This window comes from Propithecus coquereli, unplaced genomic scaffold (genome assembly GCF_000956105.1).
Source record: "Propithecus coquereli isolate 6110/MARCELLA unplaced genomic scaffold, Pcoq_1.0 Scaffold76, whole genome shotgun sequence".
Lineage (NCBI taxonomy): Eukaryota > Metazoa > Chordata > Mammalia > Primates > Indriidae > Propithecus > Propithecus coquereli.
Genome location: NW_012153729.1, coordinates 6,993,799 through 7,015,393, shown reverse-complemented (window position 1 = coordinate 7,015,393; position 21,595 = coordinate 6,993,799). Strand labels below are relative to the sequence as shown.

Sequence of the window (21,595 nt, the reverse complement as noted above, 5' to 3'; positions counted from 1 at the left end):
TAATTGCTCTGTATAGGAAACTGATCAAGGAATTAAACTGGCTTAATGAAGTAACAGCTCACTCCAGGGGAATGCTTTACTGATTAAATCTGTGGGGTATGATTCTTACTAAAAATTGAGCTCTGTGCTGCCACCTGGGCTTTAGGACTGAGCAGACGGGGAGATACTGGAATTATCTGTTGCCACTTCGGATGCTGTATCAGAGCCTCCAGCAAGCCCCAACTGACCATCGCCAGGCAGAACTCCAGGGCTTCAGTGGGCCCAGGCCCTCTCGCCTTTGCCTTGCTACGGGGCCCGGCAGAGACTGAACACCTAGTTCAGAGGACAAGTGACCACGTGGCCTGAGCTGCCCACTACCAACTGAGTGTTCTCACCCACCAAGCCAACTAGGAGTAATTAACTTAGAAATAGGCAGTAATGGTCTCTTGGACAGGAGTACCGTTGGGCACTTTTTGTCCTAAATTGCAGACAGGGTGGGATCATATTTGCTTGTACAAAGGGTAGTTGTATCTTGTTCCATGGAGACATAAAGTTGTTTTTTACCGTCGTATGGAAGTTAAGTATGTGTAGAAGCATGTATGTGTGGGCCAATCTGGTCCCTGCATTATTGTCTCAGCAGCAAAGACACCACCCTCTGAACTCTGCCCCGGCCTGGGCCACCGCTGACACTTCTTCAGCAGCTCGCTCCTTACAGGACAGGCTGCGGGAGGCTGCAGGGCCAGAGGAGAAAAAGGAGGGATGCCGCCTTCCTGCTTGCTTCTTCTTGCTGGCGAAACCACAGCGACGGCGACACTGCTGCGCTCTGGCCTTGGTTCGCTTGCAGTCTCTCCACTCCCAGGGGCAGCCTCGCTGAGCCCTCAGAGGCAGCGGCGCCGACCAGCCAGGATCTCCTTCTCCACAGGGCCCTCCTGAGTCTCCATCGTAATAACGCCGCCTCTTCCCAGCACTCCGTCCCAGGAGCGATGACTGCACCCGTGACGCCTCAGTGTCCCACCCCCTTTTCTCCGCTATGTGCCTGACGACTCCTGATGGGGCCCTGGCGGATACACCTACACACCTTGTGCACTAACCTGCGCGTGTGCGCCTCGCCGTCTGCGAGTACCATCTGGGAAGGGAAGGGACTAACACCTTCTGAGGATCCCGCGCCCTGCCCGATGCTTAAGCGATCAATACTTGTTTGTTGCTTACGTGACTGTCACCAAACATTTCTTACTCATCCTCTTCTTTGCAGAGAAAATGGGCACCTAGTCACTTTTCCTCTCTCAGAGACTTTTCCCTTTAAAGCCACTGCATACTCCTCCTGTAGTCTCTTGCCAGCTCCCCAGAGGGCAGCCCATCTGTCCCCACTCCTGCTTCTCAGCACTCTCTGGGTCTCTTCAGAGTCAGGAAAATGACAGCAGGGAGGGAGAAGGGCCTACACCCCCACAGGCAGCGTTCGCAGCAGGACAACGAGGGCTTTGTACGAGGCAGGGCGAGGAGAGGCACAGTGAAGCCACCTCCAGAGATTAGTGAGAGGATCAACAGAAAGTGACTAGAAACCAGGAGCCTGCATGACGGGACGCTCACCAGAGGTCGAAAAATTCAGAAGTTTGTTTCATATCTTTATTGACAAAAAAAAGTCACAGCACTTCAGACTTTATTCAGTAAACACACGAACAGTAACAAAGGGCACCCACAAGTGACAGGCCTCGTCCCTAAGGTCTGGATCCAAGGCTGAGCTGGAGGGTGTGGGTGTCCTCTTAGCCCTACTCCCTCAGCATCTCTGTGGACCCCCACCTCACTCACACCCCCAAGAGCAGTCAGAACTGTGCAGAAACAAGTCACTCTAGAGGAGCTGGGCCCCACTTCATTGCCAAGGAAAGAGACAGAAACGGTGCTACTTTGTGATCACTCAGGGCACGCCAGGTGCTCCTGGGCCTGCCGGCATCACCTGTAGTCTCAGAGCTGGGGCAGAGAAAAAGGCAGGACACTCCCCACTTGGCAGTACTGAGTGTGGGTCACTGGTCGTATGGCAGCCCCAAGCCACCGTGCAGACTTTTCTGATCAGCCAGAATCTCCCAGGGGGACAAGGCTTCCAAGCAGGAATACCAGCTTGGCTCGTAAAGGATGTGGGTAAAATTCTCTCCCAGAAATCTTGAACGAATCATCCTTAGATTCCTGGAGCTCTGGAACAACTCACCTGTCACTGGGTTGCGGCGAGGAGGGAAACCTGGTGAACACCAGCCCTCCCTCCACGAAAGCAGAAACATCGCTCCTATTTCCCAGAGCGCCGGGCTTGGGGCTCAACAGCAGCCTTTTCCCAGCTCAGCTGTGCAATTCTGAGAAGAGCAATGTGGTAACGGTGTACTCAGGAGGCACCTGCCCGATGTCTGCCCTCCAGCCCTCCCCCTGCACTTGCTGACAGAGCTGGGGTTCGCGCCGGAGGCATCACCCAGCCCGGAGCCCTGGCTGTGCTGGCCGTCAGGTACGCCTCACGGAAGCAGGACGGCCTGAATGAAGCTAATCGGGCCCAAGGCCCCAAGACAAGCTGCTTATCCTCCTAGTCATTCTGACGTTGCTCATTGGACTTGGCCAAAGGGCACCACTTCCCAAGTCCCCTGTGCTGCTCTGCTTAGAGCAGCTTTCCCTGCTATCTCTACTTTTCCTTGAACCACCCCAATCTTTTTTTTCCCTGAAAGATCTGGCAGGATGGATGCCTGTAACCCTTTTGAAGGGGTGGCTGCTTTTACTGCAGGTGGGAGTTCATCTACCATTTTACAGCTGTAAAAATACTGGGCACGCACCAGACTTCTGAGGCGCTGACGTGTATACTTACGGCGGTGTGTAACACAAATGTATCAGCAGAAACCTCTGCACGCACACGTCTATGTTACTCTACAGATACAGAGAAATAAGGAAAAAAGTGAGAATCCTAGAGAAAAGTTAAGCCATCTGGGCACAGTCAGGTCACAAGCTCAAAAGACACTTGGCATATGCTACAGTCATTTCTAGAAATTACTGCCCTAGACCCACCAAGCAAGCACTCAAGCTGTGGAGCACAGAGAACCTCAGCTGTGAAGGCGCCCAGCAGTGCCTGGCCTTCTGCCTACCACTTGTCACACCAGGGAAGGTTGTCTAGGGAAAAATAAGGATTCTCTGGCTCTTTTGCATTCCGTAACTAGTCACCAAGACTCAAAACCTCAGAGAGAAAGTGCGGACACAAGCTCTGTGGTCACAGCCCAAAGGAGGGCTTCGCTACACCGTGGTCAAACAAGCACTGGACCCTCAGCAACATGGCATCTACAGAAACAAATAATGGTGAGGGTGGGTGAGAGACGCGGGGGGTCCCAGACTGCCCAGCAGGCACATATACGCTACTGGGGACACTGAGGAGTCACTGACACCGCTGTGGGCGGGTTTGCCAAGGTTAGAAACCAAGAAGACGCAAATATTGCACATTCAGTCAAGGCATTTCCAAGAGACAGTCACAGAAATTACAGCTCTCTTAGATACAACAGAATACATTTGGCAACTTTCAAAGGAACTCCCCTCCCCGCCCCAAGCCATAAGAGGGTCCACAAAGTCCCTTCATCTTTGGTCCAGTTTAAAAAGCCAGGGAAGGAAGACAGGGTCAACGTGGGGTAAGAAAAGGCTGCAGATGCAGTTATACCAACTACCGCACGCTCCCGTCTGTCTGTCTGTCTGTCTCTGACTCAAACCTCCTCATGGGGAGAAAGCAAGTTCGCCAGAGGGTCCTGGCTGCTGCAGACAACCGAGGCAAAGCTCCACGTGGTGGCAGCTTGGTGCTCTGAATCCAAACTCCAACCACAACAAAGGACACCTGATCCTCCCTCTCCTCACAGAGGCTCTGTTCATAGGAACATGGGGTACTCCGGCAACTCTACCCCTTATCTAAAACCTCGATTCGACAAGCTGCAGCTGGAACCCTCTGCATCTGCTGCATGACTCTGAGGGTTCACAGAAGGGAGAAAAGACAGAGTTCCAAAGCAGCTGCCAACGCCCAGTGTGGCACGCTAGGGTGAAACCATGGCACAGCTCGGGGACAGTCCTTCCTTTGCTCCAAGCCATTTTGAGGAGGTAGGCTGTCCTCCCCCTTCTCCCAGATTCCCAAAAGGCTCCAACTGGGATCCCAGTCCAGCTGCTGTTGCAAAGATCTGTTACAATATGGGCTAAGGAAACAAAAGCAAGTTTCTGAAAAAGTACTCTGCAGCCAGAAGTTGCATCTGTCTTCGGAGTCCTGTGGGTGGGGGTGGGATTCCTTTGGTTTTGACCAGAACATGTCTCCACTCGGGGGCCAGGCTCAGCTCTGCTTTGCAGTAGTGTGGTTACTGTACAGGAGCGAGATCGAATTCACAGAGGTGCTCTGCAGGATTGCTCTCTTGACATGTACGATTCTGGCATCTCAGATTCTCAGTTTACATCCGTGATCCTCTCTCCTGAAGAATCTGAAAGCGCAAGATGGGGAGAAGGCCAAGGCTGGTAGGCAGACTGCCGAGGGAAAAGGAAGGGACCCCCAGCTGCTCTCCACTGGACCCTGGCGAGCAGCCCACTGATTCTGTTCGCCCAGGAAGCAAGGTGGCAGTGGAGCCTCAACCTCACCCAAAGCCCTCAGGCTGTAAAACATGTAAGAGCAATACTTTGAAAGAATAAATGCAAAATACTTTCCAATTTTGAGTTCAGAATCCTCATCTTGCAGTAACCAGTGGCAAGCTTTTCTTCCGCACTGATCTGGCAGAGGCTGGAGAAAGTCTACCATTTGCAAGTTCACATTTCCTAACTAACTAAAAATCCCTGTCACGACTCCATAAACCCTGTTTAAATTACAACAGTCAAAATAACGAAATGAAGGGGACATGCAAAGCTGGCTTTAGAAGAGGGAAGAAATGAGAAGCAACAGTTCAGGCAAAGCCCGCAGAGGGGCCGGGAACAAATAAGTCAGAGACACAATTCCAGTGAGGTGATTTCTTACCTTTGCCTTTTCACTCGGCTCTATGACGATACCATTGGTAGAATTATTTAGTTCTCTGGAGACGACACAGAGGAATTCTGCCTGATCTTCATTTCCATAGTTATAGGAAGATCCGATGCTGATCAGCTGATGAAACAAGACTGTGGTGAACACTCACCAAATGCTAAAGTGCTACACTAATCACACCCTCCTCCTGACTGAACTTTGTTGTTTTACTTTTCAGAAGACAAAGAATTCTCTGTATCAAGGCCCCGGGAGTAACTAGGTCTGTTACTCATGGGGACATCACCACCGAGGCTTCCCCAAGGAGAGCATGGGTTTCACCACAGCCCTCACCCAAGCCCTGAAGCCACCCTACAGGCAGTGGAGGATTAACATGACCACTCTCCCTCCATCAGACACTGAGGTGAAACGGAATGTTCTATGAATGAATGTGGACACGAGCTTCAGCCACAACAGAGCTGGCTCTTCTCTACGCAGAAGGCCCAGACAGGAGACTGGTGCTCAGAAGGACCTGGAAATCGCCAAGCAAACACCGAGAAGCTCCTGAAAGCCACATGCTGCTGGCACTTGTTACCCTCTGGAGAACTGAATTCAGTATTTAATCCTAAATGGGAACTATACATGCAGAGGGAGGAGCTGAGCAGAGGCCGAGTTGTCCTGAGGCCTCATGGGGAGACCACAACTGATCTGCCGTAGCACTGGGCTGAGGGCCCCTCCCTGTCCAGACTTCCTCATGCACATAATGCAGGCAATGAGAACACACTTCGTCCTCCCACAGAACAGTCATAAAATGAGAAAAGTAACATCAGAAATTATTCATTGGTTTCACAAAAAATTTCTTTAAAAAAATAATATCCTTTGCTTAAGATTTTGTATCAGAGAAAATACTTAGGAGTGGAGGACAATAAACTCTTGGCAACACTTTGCAACCCACACCTGAATACGAACTAGGCCGACACACACAGTGGAAGGTAAGTGTGAGGAATAATCAGTGTTGGCTCTGAAGGCAGAGACACATTTGCATTTGATCTGTAACATAATGCTGTTAACATACACTGCAGCTTTTATTTTAGAAGGGAAGATGATGGTGACAGGTCAGTTGACTTCTTAACTCTACATATGGCCAGGCTTGTGGCTCATGGCTACAATCCTAAGACTTGCAGAGGCCAAGGTAGGAGGATCGCTTGGGGCCTGGAGTTTGAGACCAGCCTGGGCAATACAGCAAGACCCCATCTCTACAAAAAACAAGAAAATGAGCTGGGCTTGGTCACATGCGTCTATAATCCCACCTACTCAGGAGGCTGAACCAGGAGGATTGCTTGAGCCCAGGACTTTGAGGTTGCTGTGAACTATGATGATGCCACTGCACTCTAGCCTAGGTGACAGAGCAAGACCTTGTCTCAAAAAAAACCCAAAACTCAACTCTACATAAAAATAGGCATAAACCATATAAAATATATTCACTCTTCACTTTCAGCCTTCCTGTGTTTTGAAGGAAAGAGAATTGAACAATTCTGCCATCTAATGGGAGAGAATAGTAAAGCTGTGACTCTCAGTCGCTTTGTTTTGCTATCTCAGTCATAGAGACCAGGCTAAAGGGAGTGAAGCAGAGTGAAGGATGGTAAAGCACTGTGCCACACTCCTCACTGCACGTGATCCCTCTGTCGTATACCTGTCCACCGAGCTTTTCCTGGTGGATTATACAGAGAAGGAAAGGAAGGCTTGTCAAATCCCTGTCTTCTTTAGGGACTCATTCTAGAATCCCTCTGAGGGAAGGAAAACCAAAGGGAAGCACTTTCAAGACCAAACAGGCTCACTGACCCCTGGGTCCAGTCAAACTGAAACTCCAGACGTGCAGCTGGGAGACACGGCGCTCCTCCCAGTTCTCCCCAACGTTCTAGGCACTACCGAGCCAACCATGCCCACCAAGTGGCTCTTCCCCCGTTTTGGGATGGGATCACACCGGGCACTACTCATCTCCCAGGTTTATTAACTGGCTACTGCCAGAGATTGTTTGGAGAGTTGCAGATCCCTAGGATGAGATACTGGGATTGCTGCTCTTTAAGAGACATACCTGTTCGAATTTCCAACCGTCAGACATAGTGGAGACCATCTGTGTGAGCTCTTCCTCCTGACACTGCAGGACTCTGTACACGTGCTTCACGGGGCCCTGCAACAAGCCAGCACAGACTGTGAACAGCAGCAAGGACACCACAGTTTGCAGCTGCCCCAAGGAGGCTCTTCAAAGGCATGAACAATAAAAAGAAGTTTGCCTGGAAATTTTTTCTTGGCAGCCACCCACTATCTCCCTTTGCAAACAATGTTGTGGTTTTTCAATAAAAACTCATCCTAGGAAAAGAAAAAAAGGGTCTAAGAATATGAATCAGCGGGTAAAACGATTCTGAACTTTGGGGCATGAATTATGTGAGCAGCTATACTGACAAATGTAGATTCCATACACTTCCCCAAGTAGAAAACAGTAAAATTACTCTTCGCAAGAGAGCCACATTTTTTTCTGAGAGTGTTTATATCTGACAGACATGCTGCAAATGTATACCACATTTTGGTTTATCCAGAGTGATGTACGTGATTGTGGTAATAATATACTAAGATATTAAATTAATATATCAAATAGGAATCTCATAATGTTCAAATGTTCAAGCTATGTTTAACCCTCTGCTGATGCTACCTCAGAGGGTTTCAGTGTTAAAAGGTAACACTCTTGTTACAGAAATGTGGCAGTCCCAGCTACTCAGGAGGCTGAGGTGGGAGGATTGCTTAAGCCTGGGAGTTTGAGTCCAGCCTGGGCGACGCAGTGAGACCCTATCTCTTAAAAAAAAAAGGATGCCCCAGTGCTGCAGCACTAGAGCGCCCCACTTTCTCCCCAGAAGCTCACATGAAGACTCAGAGTGTTTAGCAATCTGGGACCTGTCAGTGTCGGGTCCGACACCTGCACATTTACTGCCCACCCCAGAGGGCAGGAAGCTCTGGTTATCGCACAAACAGTAACTGAGGTTCATAACAATGACGCTCAGTCACGGAGAGAGGGACCACTATGTTCAATACAATTTTAAGAAAATAAGAAATACTGTCCTTGAGCTCATAGAAATGAAAAAAAAAAAAAAGAAAGAAAGAAAATAGGAAATGTGTCCTTAAAAATGATGAAAACTTTGTTTTTGTACTTTTGCAAGAGCATGACTGGGCTTCAATTATTTGGAAAATTAGTTTTAGGACATCTCACTACTTGGGAAATAGAGGATAAACAAAAGCAGCTACCGATGACCGAGTACCCCAAGCCCAAAGTGTCACACCCTTTTCCTCTAGTCTTCCCTGTGGTCCTGGATGGCCGGTGTTAGCTCCCGTCTACACGAGGACACCTACGTCCAGAGTGAAGCGCCTGCCCGAGCTGTGGGTAGAACTGGGATGTGAGCCCAGGTCTGCCTAACGACACTGTATTTTTTCTTCTATGAGGTATAACTATAACTGTAACTATACTTCTATAGTTATAGAGGTATAAGTATACCTAAAAGAGGTATAACTATCATAGTTATACCAACGTACTAAGACATAAAAAATTTCCTTCCATATAAAATATAAGACAAATCCCCTGAAGATTTCAGTTGATTCTAGCTACGCATTTTGGAAACAATTAGATGTTTTATATCACAATTTAGCGTATCACAAAAGATTTGTGAGATTAGCCACAGTTAAGTGTGTATAAGTCCCAGGTATTCAAGATGCCATTATGTTGCCTGTTTTTTTTTTTTTCCCTTCCAAAGTAAACTACTGGTGCTGTCAGATGCACCAAGATCAAGCAACTAAAAAAATACTGTTATTAGAGACAGCAAAGTAGTTAGAATGGTGGCAGCCACCAAAAGAGATAAGAGGTCATGAAAATGAAGGCGGGCAGGAGTCCACTTCCTGGGCTTGGCCCCAGAGCTACGTGTGTGAGGCACTGCAAACAAGGTAAAGGAGGTAACATGTTTGGAAATCCACACACGGTTCACTTCATCTTAGAGCCACGTGAGACAAGTGCAAAAGATGTTTGACGTTGTCTTCGAACAACATCAAATCCTTTCCCAGAGTTTCACCAAGTAAAAAGAACAGATACAGATGGAAAGATCAATTGACATCAAAAAGGTCTTGAGATTCCTACAACAAAAAAGCTTCCAACTGGGTATAAATCTACAAGCCTTCAGAATCTAGAGGATTAATTACCTTAATTGCTGTCATCAAATAGAAATCTTACAATGCCCTCTAGGAATTAGCTTATGGCAAAGAAGGGAGAATGTTCAGGTACCATGTTTGAATGGTTTCAAATTATATAATTCTTGGTACCGTCAAAATTTACACTAAGCAAATTAAGTTTTTTTTTAGAATGTAGAAAATTGAGGACAAGGCTAGATTTCCAAAATGTCTATTTAGCATCTACCATAGTGAAAGATGCCATTTAAATAGGAGATGGCAAAGAGACTGGCGACACTAGATCAAATTTTAAACGGTAATCTGCAAATCACCTACAAATTCATCTTTGAACATCAAAAAGGAGCCTTTCCGCCGTCAGCCACTTGGACAGCAAGTGGCCACGATAACTAAATGAATAAGCCCTGCTTGCCACCTGTGCAAACTGCTGAAGATAAAGTGGTGAGAGAGCTCATTTTTTATCCTGTCTATTACTCATCCAGATATGCCATCCAGAGCCAGGAAATTTTGCTACATGAAGCCTAACATAGAAAGAACAAGGGATCTCATTTTACTTTTTTTCCCCACACTTCATTCAGTATCAGAAATATTTTACTTTTAAAAAAGAAATTTATTAGGCCAGGCGCGGTGGCTCACGCCTGTAATCCTAGCACTCTGGGAGGCCGAGGCAGGAGGATTGCTTGAGGTCAGGAGTTCTAAAAAGAAACTTATTGTCTTCTTCTTTTATTTATTTTTACTGATTTTTTTCCTGCCCCCCCTGCCTTCTTCTTAATGGCGGGAAAATTCTAGGCTGCAATAGAGTCTACTAAAGAGAGCATCTATCACCGGTATCTGATGGGCTAAGAAGCAACTATACTACAGACAGGCAGTCCCAGTGGAGCATGACTCTGCCCTCTGTCACTGCAACTCTGGAGTGTACGTTCTTAAAACAGAGCCTAAACACATGTTCCTGCTAGACTTCAAGCTTCTTGAGAGCAAGGACCTTCTATTACTCACAGAATTCCAAGGGCCTAATAGGAGCTATTATGGCCATTCAAATGCGTGCGAATGACGGAATGTGAAGTAAGGTAAGGACGTCCTTGTCCTCTCATCTTTCCTTCCCACAAACTAGGTGACATTTTGTTTCACTCTGTTATTCTATCTACTGAGTTATATAAAAATTAAGACATCATAATAAAGACAAGTTACCATCATGTTCTCAGAAGCATGATTTGCAAGCAGCTTCTGCAACCTACCCCATGAGACTGGTTTCAAGTGGCTCACAGGAGCTAGGTGTGACATGATCACAGGCTAAAGGCTCATCTTAATAAAGAGGGACCAACTGGTGAAAGCAAGACCTTGTTTGGCTTATGTAGAGGGAGACAGATACTCTGTCAGAGAGAACAGGTTTTGGACCTGAAGCGCCCTGGGCTCCTCCCACTGCCATACAGTGAGCAGCAACGACCTCCTCACTCTTCTAAAGGGACGTGGGGCTGTTCTGTTTTCTGTGATTTCTCCTCTAATTCCTCATTCTGAGCAATTCTGGCTGAACACGTGCCCTCTGCACGGCAGACAGTGTTCTGCACAGACCACTGGCTCTAAGGGCATCCTTTTCAAATCACATCCCGACACACGAACAGAGAGAGCCACTTTAGACATCTCCCCCTTAAAAGTTCCAAACACATTACTTGTGAAGTTCTGTTCTCATTGTCCCGTATCCTTTCCTTAACCAGCCGCACGAGAGACGCGATGTTGTAAAACTCGGCTTCTTCCAGTACACCTAGAATGAGGACCAAACTCTAGTCAGAGAGGTGTGTGAGTTCACTAGAAAAACACCAAGAAGAGGCTGGAGTTCACATGTTTGCTCGCAGCTGCATTTTTCAAATGCAAATCTAGTCTCTCTCCTTCTGCCTAGGAAATATCTCTTTGCTGCTTAGGGAACACCATGACCTTTTCCCCAGCATAATGAATCAAAGCAGGGTCTGCTCTGTTCACTCCACTTCATCTCTGGTGTTCCCTACCTGGCACCTGCCCATGAGCCGCAGGACATCTTTCCCAGATGTCACTTAGTTCCTGGAACTAATAATGTTGGACACCTCCTGAGCTTGCAATTTTTACCCAGTGTGCCCTAAAAGGGATTGGGGGTAGGGGATGGAGATGTGTATGGAAATGTATATGGACCAAATTTAATAGGATGCTAACTATTTGAACAATATAAAAGGAAATCATTGAAAGACTCCCACGATAAACAAAAGTCAAAGGACTTATACAGGACTGCTATGAGATGTGTGATCCTATACCAGGAACAAAATTTGCTTTAAAGGCCATCATTGAGACAATGGATGGCTGGGCACAGTGGCTCATGCCTGTAATCTCAGCACTCTGGAAGGCCGAGGTGGGGGGAATCGCTTGAGGTCAGGAGTTTGAGATCAGCCTGAACAAAAGTGAGACCCCATCTCTGCTAAAAATAGAAAAAATTAGCCGAGTGTGGTGGCACATGCCTGTAGTCCCAGCTACTCGGGAGGCTGAGGCAGGAGGATCGCTTGAGTCCAGGAGTTTGAGGTTGCCATGAGCTAGGTTGACACCACGGCACTCTAGCCCAGGTGACAGAGTGAGACTGTCTCAAAAAAAAAGAAAAAAAAGATAACTAACAAAACTGGAATATAAGCTGTAGATAAGAATATTTATCAATATTAAATTTCCTGAGTTTGATAACTATACTGTCTGTGGTTATATAAAAGAATATCCTTGTTCTTGGAAAATATACACTGAAATATTAAGGGATGAGATCTGCAATCTATTCTTAAATAGTTAGAAATAAAAACTGTGGTGGGGGTAGGCAGGAGGATAAGAGGGGGAGAAGGGAAGAAGGGGCAGAATCAATGATAATGCAAATATGACAAAAATGCTAAAAACTGGTGAATCTGGGTAAAGGGAGTTCTTTGTACTATTCTTGCTCTTTTCTCTAAGTCTGAAATTATTTCAAAATAAAATTTTTTTATTAAAGGCATTAGAAAAGATACTATTCCTCTTTTCAAGAAACAAGATTACTCATGAGTTGGGAGTTGCAGCTGGATGGTGGGTGCTAGGAATTCACTGTACTATTCCCATTACTTTTGTATGCATTTGAAAATTTTTTTAAAAAAAGGACATCAAAAAAGAGAGGAGTCCTCTTTTTACTGAAACAGAATTGTTTTGCAGTCACTACATTAACTAGTACAGCCCTTACAAGCTCCCAGATCAGGGTGCCCTAGATTTAAGTTTAGTCCCTAAACTTCACCTGAATGCCTCCAATAAGACCAAGCCAAGCTTTGTAGAAAGATGACTAGACCTACTTACAGTCCAAATGCCCTACAAACCAAAAAGATGAGGTAACGATGATACACCTGACAAAGAACTGGAGAATGAATTAGGTCAGCTGCAGAAATTTACAGGGAAGCATGAGACCAAAGTCTTAAAAGAAATGAGGCCGAGCCTTTATTATTTTTTTTATAGCTCCAAGTTCAAACTAAAATTGAACATACAAATATCTGAATGTCAGAGAGATGTTTTGCTTCTTCAGGCTATGGACATTCACTGCTAGCACATAAACAAATGTAAAAAAGGATTGTGACAACTCTGAAGGTTTGGACAGAACTCCTAAGCAGCTGAGTTACTTATCTTCCTTCTCACTAAGGAACTGCACAGAGCTCAATGTGGCTTCCTTAAACAAGACTCCCTCAGACAAGACTAGGTAACTGGAGGCTTCCTGCTCAGTTCCAGAAACCTTTACTACCCTTGCACATGAGCTCGATGAAAACCTCCAACAAAATTCAAATCTGTAAAACAGCTTTAAAGATTTTACTTGCATTTTGAAAATGCAAACAGTGCTCTTACCTTCTTCTGCCAACTCCTTAGTAATGATGAGCTTCCCATGGCGGAGGTAGTTTAGGATAGGACCAAAGTAGGTGGGGTCCCTGTCAATCAGATACGCCCCTGTCTCGTCCTGCCAACCAAACACAAGTGTTATTACTGTGGAGCTTTTGGGAACATTTTAAACAAAGTCAGGGCAGGGTTTCACCCTCTTTGTCAGCACTCTAAGGCAATAATTCATTCCATCAGCTAAAAAAATGTTAGTGATGGCAAGTTTTGCTAGACATTTGCTTATCACAAACTATTGGCAAGAAACCTATCTTTATGTACCTTGTACTTTAAGGTCCTTTCGGGTAAGGTCTTACAGATGCAGTCATAGGTTAGTGGCTTGAATTTCTAAAATCTTTGCTTGGACAATAATTACCAACATTCTTATGTGGGATATTTGTTAATTAAGAAAAGAAAGAAAATGCCAAAGCTGCGTGATTTAAATCTTTGTGTAAGATAGACACTCTGACTTCTCCATTGCCCTGAACCACATTCCTAACTCTAAGAAAACCTCTGTTTAGTTGGCAATGCTCCTGAGCTCAAGGCCAACATCAGTGGGAGTCTGCATTGCCAGCTATAATCTCACACACCCAATTCTGTGCCCAGAGGAAGCTTGGTACTGCCAGGACTTGGCTCTGAGTAGCTTTAATCCTACTCATCTTTACAGTAAAAGGAACAAGAAGAAACTGGCTTGCACTGCCACAAGGAAGCTATAAGGTAGATAAAAATAATTCCTTTATAAACAAGGGTTTTGGAATCTCTTTAAAGTTAGGGCAGGATAGGTTTCCATCAATTTGATATTTATCAGAGGAGAGACAGGAGAGGAATAAATGAAATCAACAAATGTTTATGCAACCCCAACTGTGTTGCAAGGTGACCAGCTAGCTGAATGCCATATGGGATATAAGGTGGTGTGAACTATGGTCAGTACCTTTAACTTGGAAACTAAAAGAGGAACGAGTAAAGTTAAAAAGAAACTCAAACAGTTGAAACTGGAAATGGCTTAAGTGTCTTGTCACCTCTCAACCCTTTGGTTACCAGCCATGCATCTTGCCCAACAGCATTCCTCCGTCTTCAGGTCTTCATTTTCCTTCGCTCTTAACTGGTCAGCCTAGATTTGCATTGGCAAATGGTAACCTCTAAGGAACGCATTTCACCTCAAATATGGATCTAAAACAGCCACTGTTACCAGATAAAAGTTCTGGGACCAGGCCCATAGGAAAGCAGTGTGATATCACAAGAAGCACTCCCTGCAGCTCTCGAAGCCCAACTTGGCAGAGGGGTCTGAGAGGAAGTCTGAGAAAGCTACAAAGATGCCTTAGCTCTCCCTGACCCAGTTCTAGATGCATCTGGCACCGGCAGCGCGGGGCTGAAGAGGAGCCAGGGAAAACTCATGCAGCTCTGAGTGGCTGGGATGAGAGGAGCAGAGAATATGGAGAAAGGGTGCGGGTGGGCACTATGTAGGAAAGGAGTCGCTGAGAACGAAGGGCGGGGTCAGAGAAAGCCGGGGTGTGCCTGAGAATGAGGGTGAAGGGAGAGGAGGGTCCATCTGAGGCCTCCGGGGCTAGCGTGACAGGCCAAGGGGAGGATGGGGTCGCGGCCTGAGGGGGCTGCCTGTGAGGAGCGTGTCCCAGGACTCTGCGGACGAGTCTAGGAGAAACGAGGGGGTCCGAAGGCCCGGGGGCGCGCCCGAGGGCGGGGCACACCTTGTCTGAGTCCAGCTCCGGGTCCTCCTGGCAGCAGAGGCGGCAGAGGAAAGACTTGGGCTCCCGGCCTAGGGTCTGTCTGGTGGTCACGAAGTAGGTGCCGCCCACGTTCAGCCGGACCCAGCGGGCCGCGCCGCCGCCCCCTGCCCGCTCGGGTGGTCCGGGACCCGGATCCAGCGGCTGCGCGACGGCGGCGGAGGGGCGGCCGTGTCCGCGGGGCATGGGGCCAGCCGGGCGTGGGCTGGGGGGCCCGCGGCCCGGGCCGCCCCCATCGCCCACCCCACTGCCGCCACCTCCTCCCAGCCCCGCCATCGCCGGGTCCAGCTGCAGCTCCGCCATCTTGGGCCGCCACCGCCGCCGCCGCCGCCGCTGCCCGCGCGTAGCCGGGCCGGCCCATTTCTCGGTAGGGAGAGCCGGGCCGGCCCATCGGCGGGGGCGGGGCAGGGGGGAGAGGGAGGGGAGCGCCCCCAACCAGCGCCCGGGGACCCGCGCGGTGGAGGCGCTGTGCCCGCCCCCGGGGGCGAGGCTTCCGGAACCAGCCCTCATCTCTATTGGCTGATCTGCGAACCAAGGCCCGCTTCTTTGGCCTTGGGGTTGGCTGAGAGAAGGTCTTCCGGTGACCCACTTCCGTTACTTGCTGCTGGGGAGTCTGGGCCATCGGGGTCGGTGAAGGTGAGTGGGGTCCGGGGTGCTGGGCCTGAGTCCCGGTGGGTTCCTCTGCTTTGCCGCCTCCAAGCCTCGCGCCGGGCCCTCGGTTGCCCCGCTGGCAGAGTGCCCAGGTGTAGCTGCTGCGCTTTGCTGCGCGTTCCCTTCTTCACCCCTCCCGGGAGCGCGAAGTCGAGGGGACCGAGCTGTGACCCGGCCGCGGCTGATTTAGATTTAGGTGCTACCCCGAACCCTGTCTCGTTCAGTCCGCTCCCAGCGCGGCAGACTTCAGTCGGCCGCTTTGGGGACCGGGGAGACGTTACACAGACATAGTGCTACTCGCTGAGGCACACTCAGCAGGCTCTGGAGGGCTCCAGAACGTGTGCAGCGTTCAGGGCTTCTCAGGTGCAGGTTTCATTTGCTCATTCAACGAAGATTCATTGAGCTTCTCCTATGCGCATGGCCTGTTCTGGGCACTGGGAGATTAAAGAAAAATATCTGTTTATCACTTCTGCCTTCTACTGGTGCTTGGGAAAGTCTCTGTAAGGGTACTTGTTTCTCTGGTGTCTTTAAAAGTTACCTGCTAAGTGCCTTAACTCCTCCCTTCCACTCCAGAAAACAAACTGTCCTGAGAAGGAAAGAAAGGAAGAGGCTGGTGTTTGACAACTTTAAGATCCTGAGGAAGATATCTTTCACCTCCCTTGAAATCCACTCCAAGACTGTAAAGACCTTTGGCTTTGCAGTCTTCTAATATCTGACCCTGATCTTTTTAAGTTACTATTTCCCCATATTCTGTCTTGGTTTAGAAAAATATGGCTGTAACCATGTTCCAATCGTCTCTCTCATTCACATATGTATTGGATACCTCTTAAAATGCAGGCAGGATATGTACTAGTGCTGCGGGGGTAATCCGACATGAATAAAAGGTGAAGGCGAAGGTGTGTTACCAATCTAGTAGAAAGAGGGGTAGAGAGCCCCTTAAGTTTGTATAAAATTGTAGAGAAACTTGATGTGCACAGTTTCATTTGATACTTTTAACAGCCGTCTGAGTTAAGCAAGGCTGATGTTATCCCCATTTTACAGATACGGAGATTGTAGCCCAGAGTCTGCTCCACATAAGCCTTGTTAAAACTTAGGTATGTGTCAGGTTCTGTGTACTGGAGAATCAGTGAATAAAACACAATCTAGGTGGAAATGTATTTAAATTATTAACTTTTATGCAACAGATGAATGTTATTTTAGCAACATTTCCAAAGGAACATGGAGAGCAAAAAGTAGAGAGCTGAGCTTTTAAGGGTGAGGAGGAGTTGGGGGATAGAGGAAAGACAGCCTGTTTTTAAATTTTATTTATTTATTAAGAGACAGGGTCTTACTCAGTTGCCCAGGCTGGAGTGCAGTGGCATGATCAGAGCTCACTGTAATCTCCAACTCCTGGAGTCAAGAGATCCTCCTGCCTTACTCTCCCAAGTAGCTGGGACTACAGGCACACACCACCACACCCAGCTAATTTTTATTTTTTTTATTTTTTTTGTAGGGATGAGGTGTTGCTATTTGCCCAGGCTGTTCTCTCAAACTCCTGGGCTCATGGGATCCTCCTGCATTGGCCTCCCACAGTGCTAGGATTAGGAAGGGCAATCCAGTGGGAGAGAATATATTTTTGTGCCAGATTGCACACCTTGAATTTGAGAAGCTAAACTGTCCTCCTTTTCTGATTTAGTAATCTTAGTTCCTCTAGTTGATAAATATACCCACCAAGTGCTCAACAGATGCTGATCTATTTCTTAAAGACTTGCTTGTTTCTAAGATGCCCTTTACAGCATTCTCTCCAAGATCCCTGCTTTGATCTTACTTACTTGACTTACTTTATTTTCCAGGATCCCAAGATGGCTGGGCGAAAACTTGCTCTAAAAGCCATTGACTGGGTAGCTTTTGGAGAGATCATACCCCGAAACCAAAAGGCTATTGCTAATTCCCTGAAATCTTGGAATGAGACCCTCACCTCCAGGTCAGTATGTTTCTGAGAAGGACCCCCGTACTTGTCATGAATCTAGAAGCAAACAGTGTTGTGGAATTACTATGAATTCCTGATGCTTTTCTGACAACATATAAAGAATGCATTTTCCAAACAGAAGTATTTTTTTTGCATTTTCGTGATGACCCTACAAGAGAAAAGTGTGATAGCACTCCAGGTCATAGGAATAAGGAAGTTATACTGTGTGAGTTTTCTGTTTGCTCATGGGACAATCCTAACTTTTGCTTTTCCAATGTGAGCAGGTTGGCTGTTCTACCTGAGAATCCACCAGCTATTGACTGGGCTTACTACAAGGCTAATGTGGCCAAGGCAGGCTTGGTGGATGACTTTGAGAAGAAGGTGAGACTTCAGACCACTAAGGCACTCAGCTTGTGATGTGGCTTGTGGGCGGGGAGCCGGAAGGTGGATAATTACATGTACGGGCTGATAGCTAGATCCCTAAGGGAGCTTAGGAAAGATGGATGTGGCCAAAGGCCTAGCAATAAATAGGTGCAGAGGATCAGGGTCTATTCCTTCACTGTGCAGGATAGTGTTAATCCGGGAGCCAGGGAGCTGTCAATTTAAATGTTTGCCCGCCTCTTCCTGGGTTTCTTTTTAGCCTCCCACCTGTCTGCCTTTGGAACAAACTAACACCTTTTCTATTCTTTTCCTGTTTTTCTCCTTTCTCTGCTCTTTTTTTACTGCTCCTTATAGCTGTAATTTTTCATCCACTTATCCTCCTTTGATACTTACACGTTAAGTTTCAATATCCAAAGTTATTTGCTTATTCGCTTGAAGATGCTTATTGAGAGCCTACTCAGTGCCAGCAGTGTTTAGTGCTGGGGCTAGAACACTAAGCGGTCTTCTAAGTAGTCTATCTTCTCGTCCATTATGCAAACATACTTCCACCAATCAGCCTTCTATGGTTGTCACGTAAAAGAGAAATCAGAATTTCTTTAGAATTTGGGCTGCCAAGAGGTCATTTTCCTGGTCATAGAGTCCAACTGTCCTGTAATAAGGAATTGTCCAAGGACCTCAGTGAGTTAGTGACAGGGCTGAGAAGACCCTTGAGCTCTTGTTTCCAGTCTGATTCTTTCCACTAAAACATTCGAAGTGTGTACTGGCTTCCTCTTGGGACAGAGAATATGTTTTTTGTTTTTGTTTTTTTTTTTTTGAGACAGAGTCTCACTGTGTTGCCTGGGCTAGAATGCTGTGGCGTCAGCCTAGCTCACAGCAACCTCAAACTCCTGGGCTCAAGCGATCCTCCTGCCTCAGCCTCCCGAGTAGCTGGGACTACAGACATGCGCCACCATGCCCGGCTAATTTTTTTGTATATATTTTTAGTTGTCCAATTAATTTCTTTCTAATTTTAGTAGAGAACGGGGTCTCGCTCTTGCTCAGGCTGGTGTCGAACTCCTGAGCTCAAACAATCAGCCCGCCTTGGCCTCCCAGGGAGCTAGAATTACAGGCGTGAGCCACGGCGCCCGGCTGAGAATATGTTTTAATTTGATCTATAAAGGTTAGCAGCTTTGAGCCCTTTGGGTTCCTGGGTATATTGGTGACAACTCAGTGTCCTTGTGTTGTAGTTCAATGCCCTGAAGGTTCCCGTACCAGAGGATAAATACACTGCCCAGGTGGATGCTGAAGAAAAGGAGGATGTAAGTAGTCGACGCTCTTATTTACTAATTCTCTTAATACTGGTGGCTCTGTGTGTCTTAGCAGCTAGCTTAAGGTAGAGTGAGTTAAATTGAAAATTAAGGAATTTACAGCAATAAAAAGAGTGAATTGTTAATAAATACAACAACATGGACGAATTTCAAAATAATTATGCTGAGTGAAAGAAGCCAGCAAGAAAAAAAGTGCGTACCATATGATTCCATTTTTATACAACTCTAGAAAATGCAACTAATCTGTAGTGACAGAAGGCACATCAGTGGTTGCCTGGGGATAGTTGGGAGGGAGGTGATAAATATATTCACCATTTTGAGTGTGGTGATGGTTTCACAGGTGGATACATACATCAAAACTTATCAAACAGTGCTCTTTAAATATGTGCATTTTATTTCAATTATACCTTAAAGCTGTTGGAAACAAGGAGTTTGAACTAGGTAGAAAAATTATCCAAGTAGTGTCCAAATAACTATTCGCTTAAAAGCATTGAAGGACAAACGTTGGAACCCAGATGGCTTGTGACGTGGCCAAAGAGAAGTCTGGCTACGTGGTCATGCGGCTCGTCCTGACCACTCAGTGACCAGCCCCTATGACAGAGGCATTTCTAGGTCCTCTGCATGAGAAACTTGCTCAAGAAGCCTGGTCCTGACATCCCAAGCTGGTTTTCCCTCGGGGGCTTCTCTGTGGTGTCAGGGAAAGTTGTGGATCTGCTCCCAGGGTGAGCGCTTCCTAGTGGTCAGGGCAAGCACGTATTCTCCGTAGGCCGCGGGAGAGCCAGAGTGGGCTCTAAGACTCCTACCTTGGGAGCCTGGGGGAAGAATACAGCTTGGCTTCAGAACCCAATTTCTCCTTTCTCTTAAAGGTGAAAACCTGTGCTGAGTTTGTGTCTCTCTCAAAGACCAGGATCGAGGAATATGAGAAACAGGTAAGGATGAACCATGGCCTTTGCCTGCAATATAGTGTCTCTCTTTCACGGCCACAATTCTTTCACCTGGCGGCAGTAGCCTGCCTTGGATTCTCGTTTTGCATCTTGGTGGCCCTATTTACCTTAAGCAAACACATTTCCCCCTCTTCGCAGCTGGAGAAGATGAGGAACATAATTCCATTTGATCAGATGACCATTGAGGACTTGAATGAAGCCTTCCCGGAAACCAAATTAGACAAGGAGAAGTATCCCTACTGGCCCCACCAGCCCATCGAGAATTTATAAAACTGAGTCTGGGAGGAAGTTCTGGCCCTCATATTACACACTCTGGACATTAAAAATAAAAATAATTATATAGTTCCGGGTGTGTCTTCTCTGTGGTTGAGATAAACCTCTCCTCTGAGGTGGCCCTACCGAAAGTGGGCTTTCTGTTAAAGTGGAAAGCTGAGCCTAAAGGTGTGTACTGGGCAGTGGTCTGACCACATATGTAGGAGCCAGTTACTGACCCCCCCTTCCCCCGGGGGCTGCTGAAATCGTAACACATAGCAGTAGGCCTGTGACAGTATTTCCCTGCGGTATGGTAAAGCGGAAGCATTGTCTACTGATGCCACCGATTGCCTTGAACGTCCTTGTCGCTTTCAGACTGCTGGTTCCTGGGGAACATTCCATTTTCCTTGTCCATGGGTAAGTCATAGGAGTAGCTGTCCAAATTGCTGGTGTAACAGCAGGGATTTATTTTCTGTGCTTCAGCTTTTGAGCACAAAAGTGGTGTAAAAGGAAACTTTGTGATTAACTTACAGCTTTTTTTATTTTTATCTTTTTTTGAGACAGGGTCTTACTGTCTCCCAGGCTGGAGTGCAGTGACACGATCATTGCTCACTGCAGCCTTGAACTCCTAGGCTCAAGCGAGCTTCCTGCCTTAGCTGGGACTACAGGTGTGCACCACAATGCCCGGCTAATTTTTTTAATTTCTGTAGAGACAGAGTCTTGCTATTACCCAGGCTGGTCTTGACCTCCTGGCCTCAAGCAGTCCGCCCACACTGGCTTCCCAAAGCGTTGGCAGTGTGAGCCACTGCCCCTGGCCAGCTTTTTGTATTTGAACATAGAAAAATTATTTTAACTTCATCAGCTAATTTTAAAAGTACCTACTAAACTATTTACAAGGGTTAGCTGAACTTGTGAGCAATCTTAGGAAATACAGGTATTAAGGTGAGGTGGTAGAAAGAGTTGCCCTTGAAGTCAGAGGACCTAGTGTGCCTACCACCTAATTGCTGATTTTAGACTAACTGTTTACTGTCTTGGGACTTGACTTTTCTCATTTACAAGTATCAGGATTATTAAATGAGATAACCTGGGAAGTTCCTAGATAGAAAGTAATCTTTTTTTTTAGTCTTGCCAGCTGCTAGATGATAGAAAGTAATCTAAGTAAAGACATCTAACTTGATACAGCTTAAATCCTATAGGAAAAGCATACCTGGGGAAGGGTGGTAGCATGCACAAGCCCGAAACTTTGTGACATTTCTGCCATCTACTGCAGATGGACTTTACTGGAGAGGAACAACGAGGGCTGCCAGCTTTTGAGA

General features: G+C 46.9%; 2 protein-coding genes across 2 annotated transcripts; one reads left to right on the top strand and one right to left on the bottom strand.

Annotated features, from left to right (window-relative positions):
- Positions 1–2,461: 2,461 nt before the first annotated feature.
- Positions 2,462–15,099, bottom strand: KCTD2 (potassium channel tetramerization domain containing 2). Its single transcript, XM_012662379.1, has 6 exons — positions 14,761–15,099; positions 13,031–13,139; positions 10,843–10,934; positions 7,047–7,142; positions 4,970–5,095; positions 2,462–4,445 (listed from the first exon to the last, which is right to left on the bottom strand). The coding sequence occupies exons 1-6, from the start codon at positions 15,097–15,099 to the stop codon at positions 4,416–4,418; spliced, it is 792 nt and encodes a 263-aa protein (XP_012517833.1). The 3' UTR covers positions 2,462–4,415.
- Positions 15,100–15,371: 272 nt separating this feature from the next.
- ATP5H (ATP synthase, H+ transporting, mitochondrial Fo complex, subunit d) lies at positions 15,372–20,371 on the top strand. Its single transcript, XM_012662378.1, has 6 exons — positions 15,372–15,432; positions 17,280–17,410; positions 17,680–17,776; positions 19,003–19,074; positions 19,950–20,012; positions 20,166–20,371. The coding sequence occupies exons 2-6, from the start codon at positions 17,289–17,291 to the stop codon at positions 20,295–20,297; spliced, it is 486 nt and encodes a 161-aa protein (XP_012517832.1). The 5' UTR covers positions 15,372–15,432; positions 17,280–17,288; the 3' UTR covers positions 20,298–20,371.
- The last annotated feature ends 1,224 nt before the right edge of the window (positions 20,372–21,595 follow it).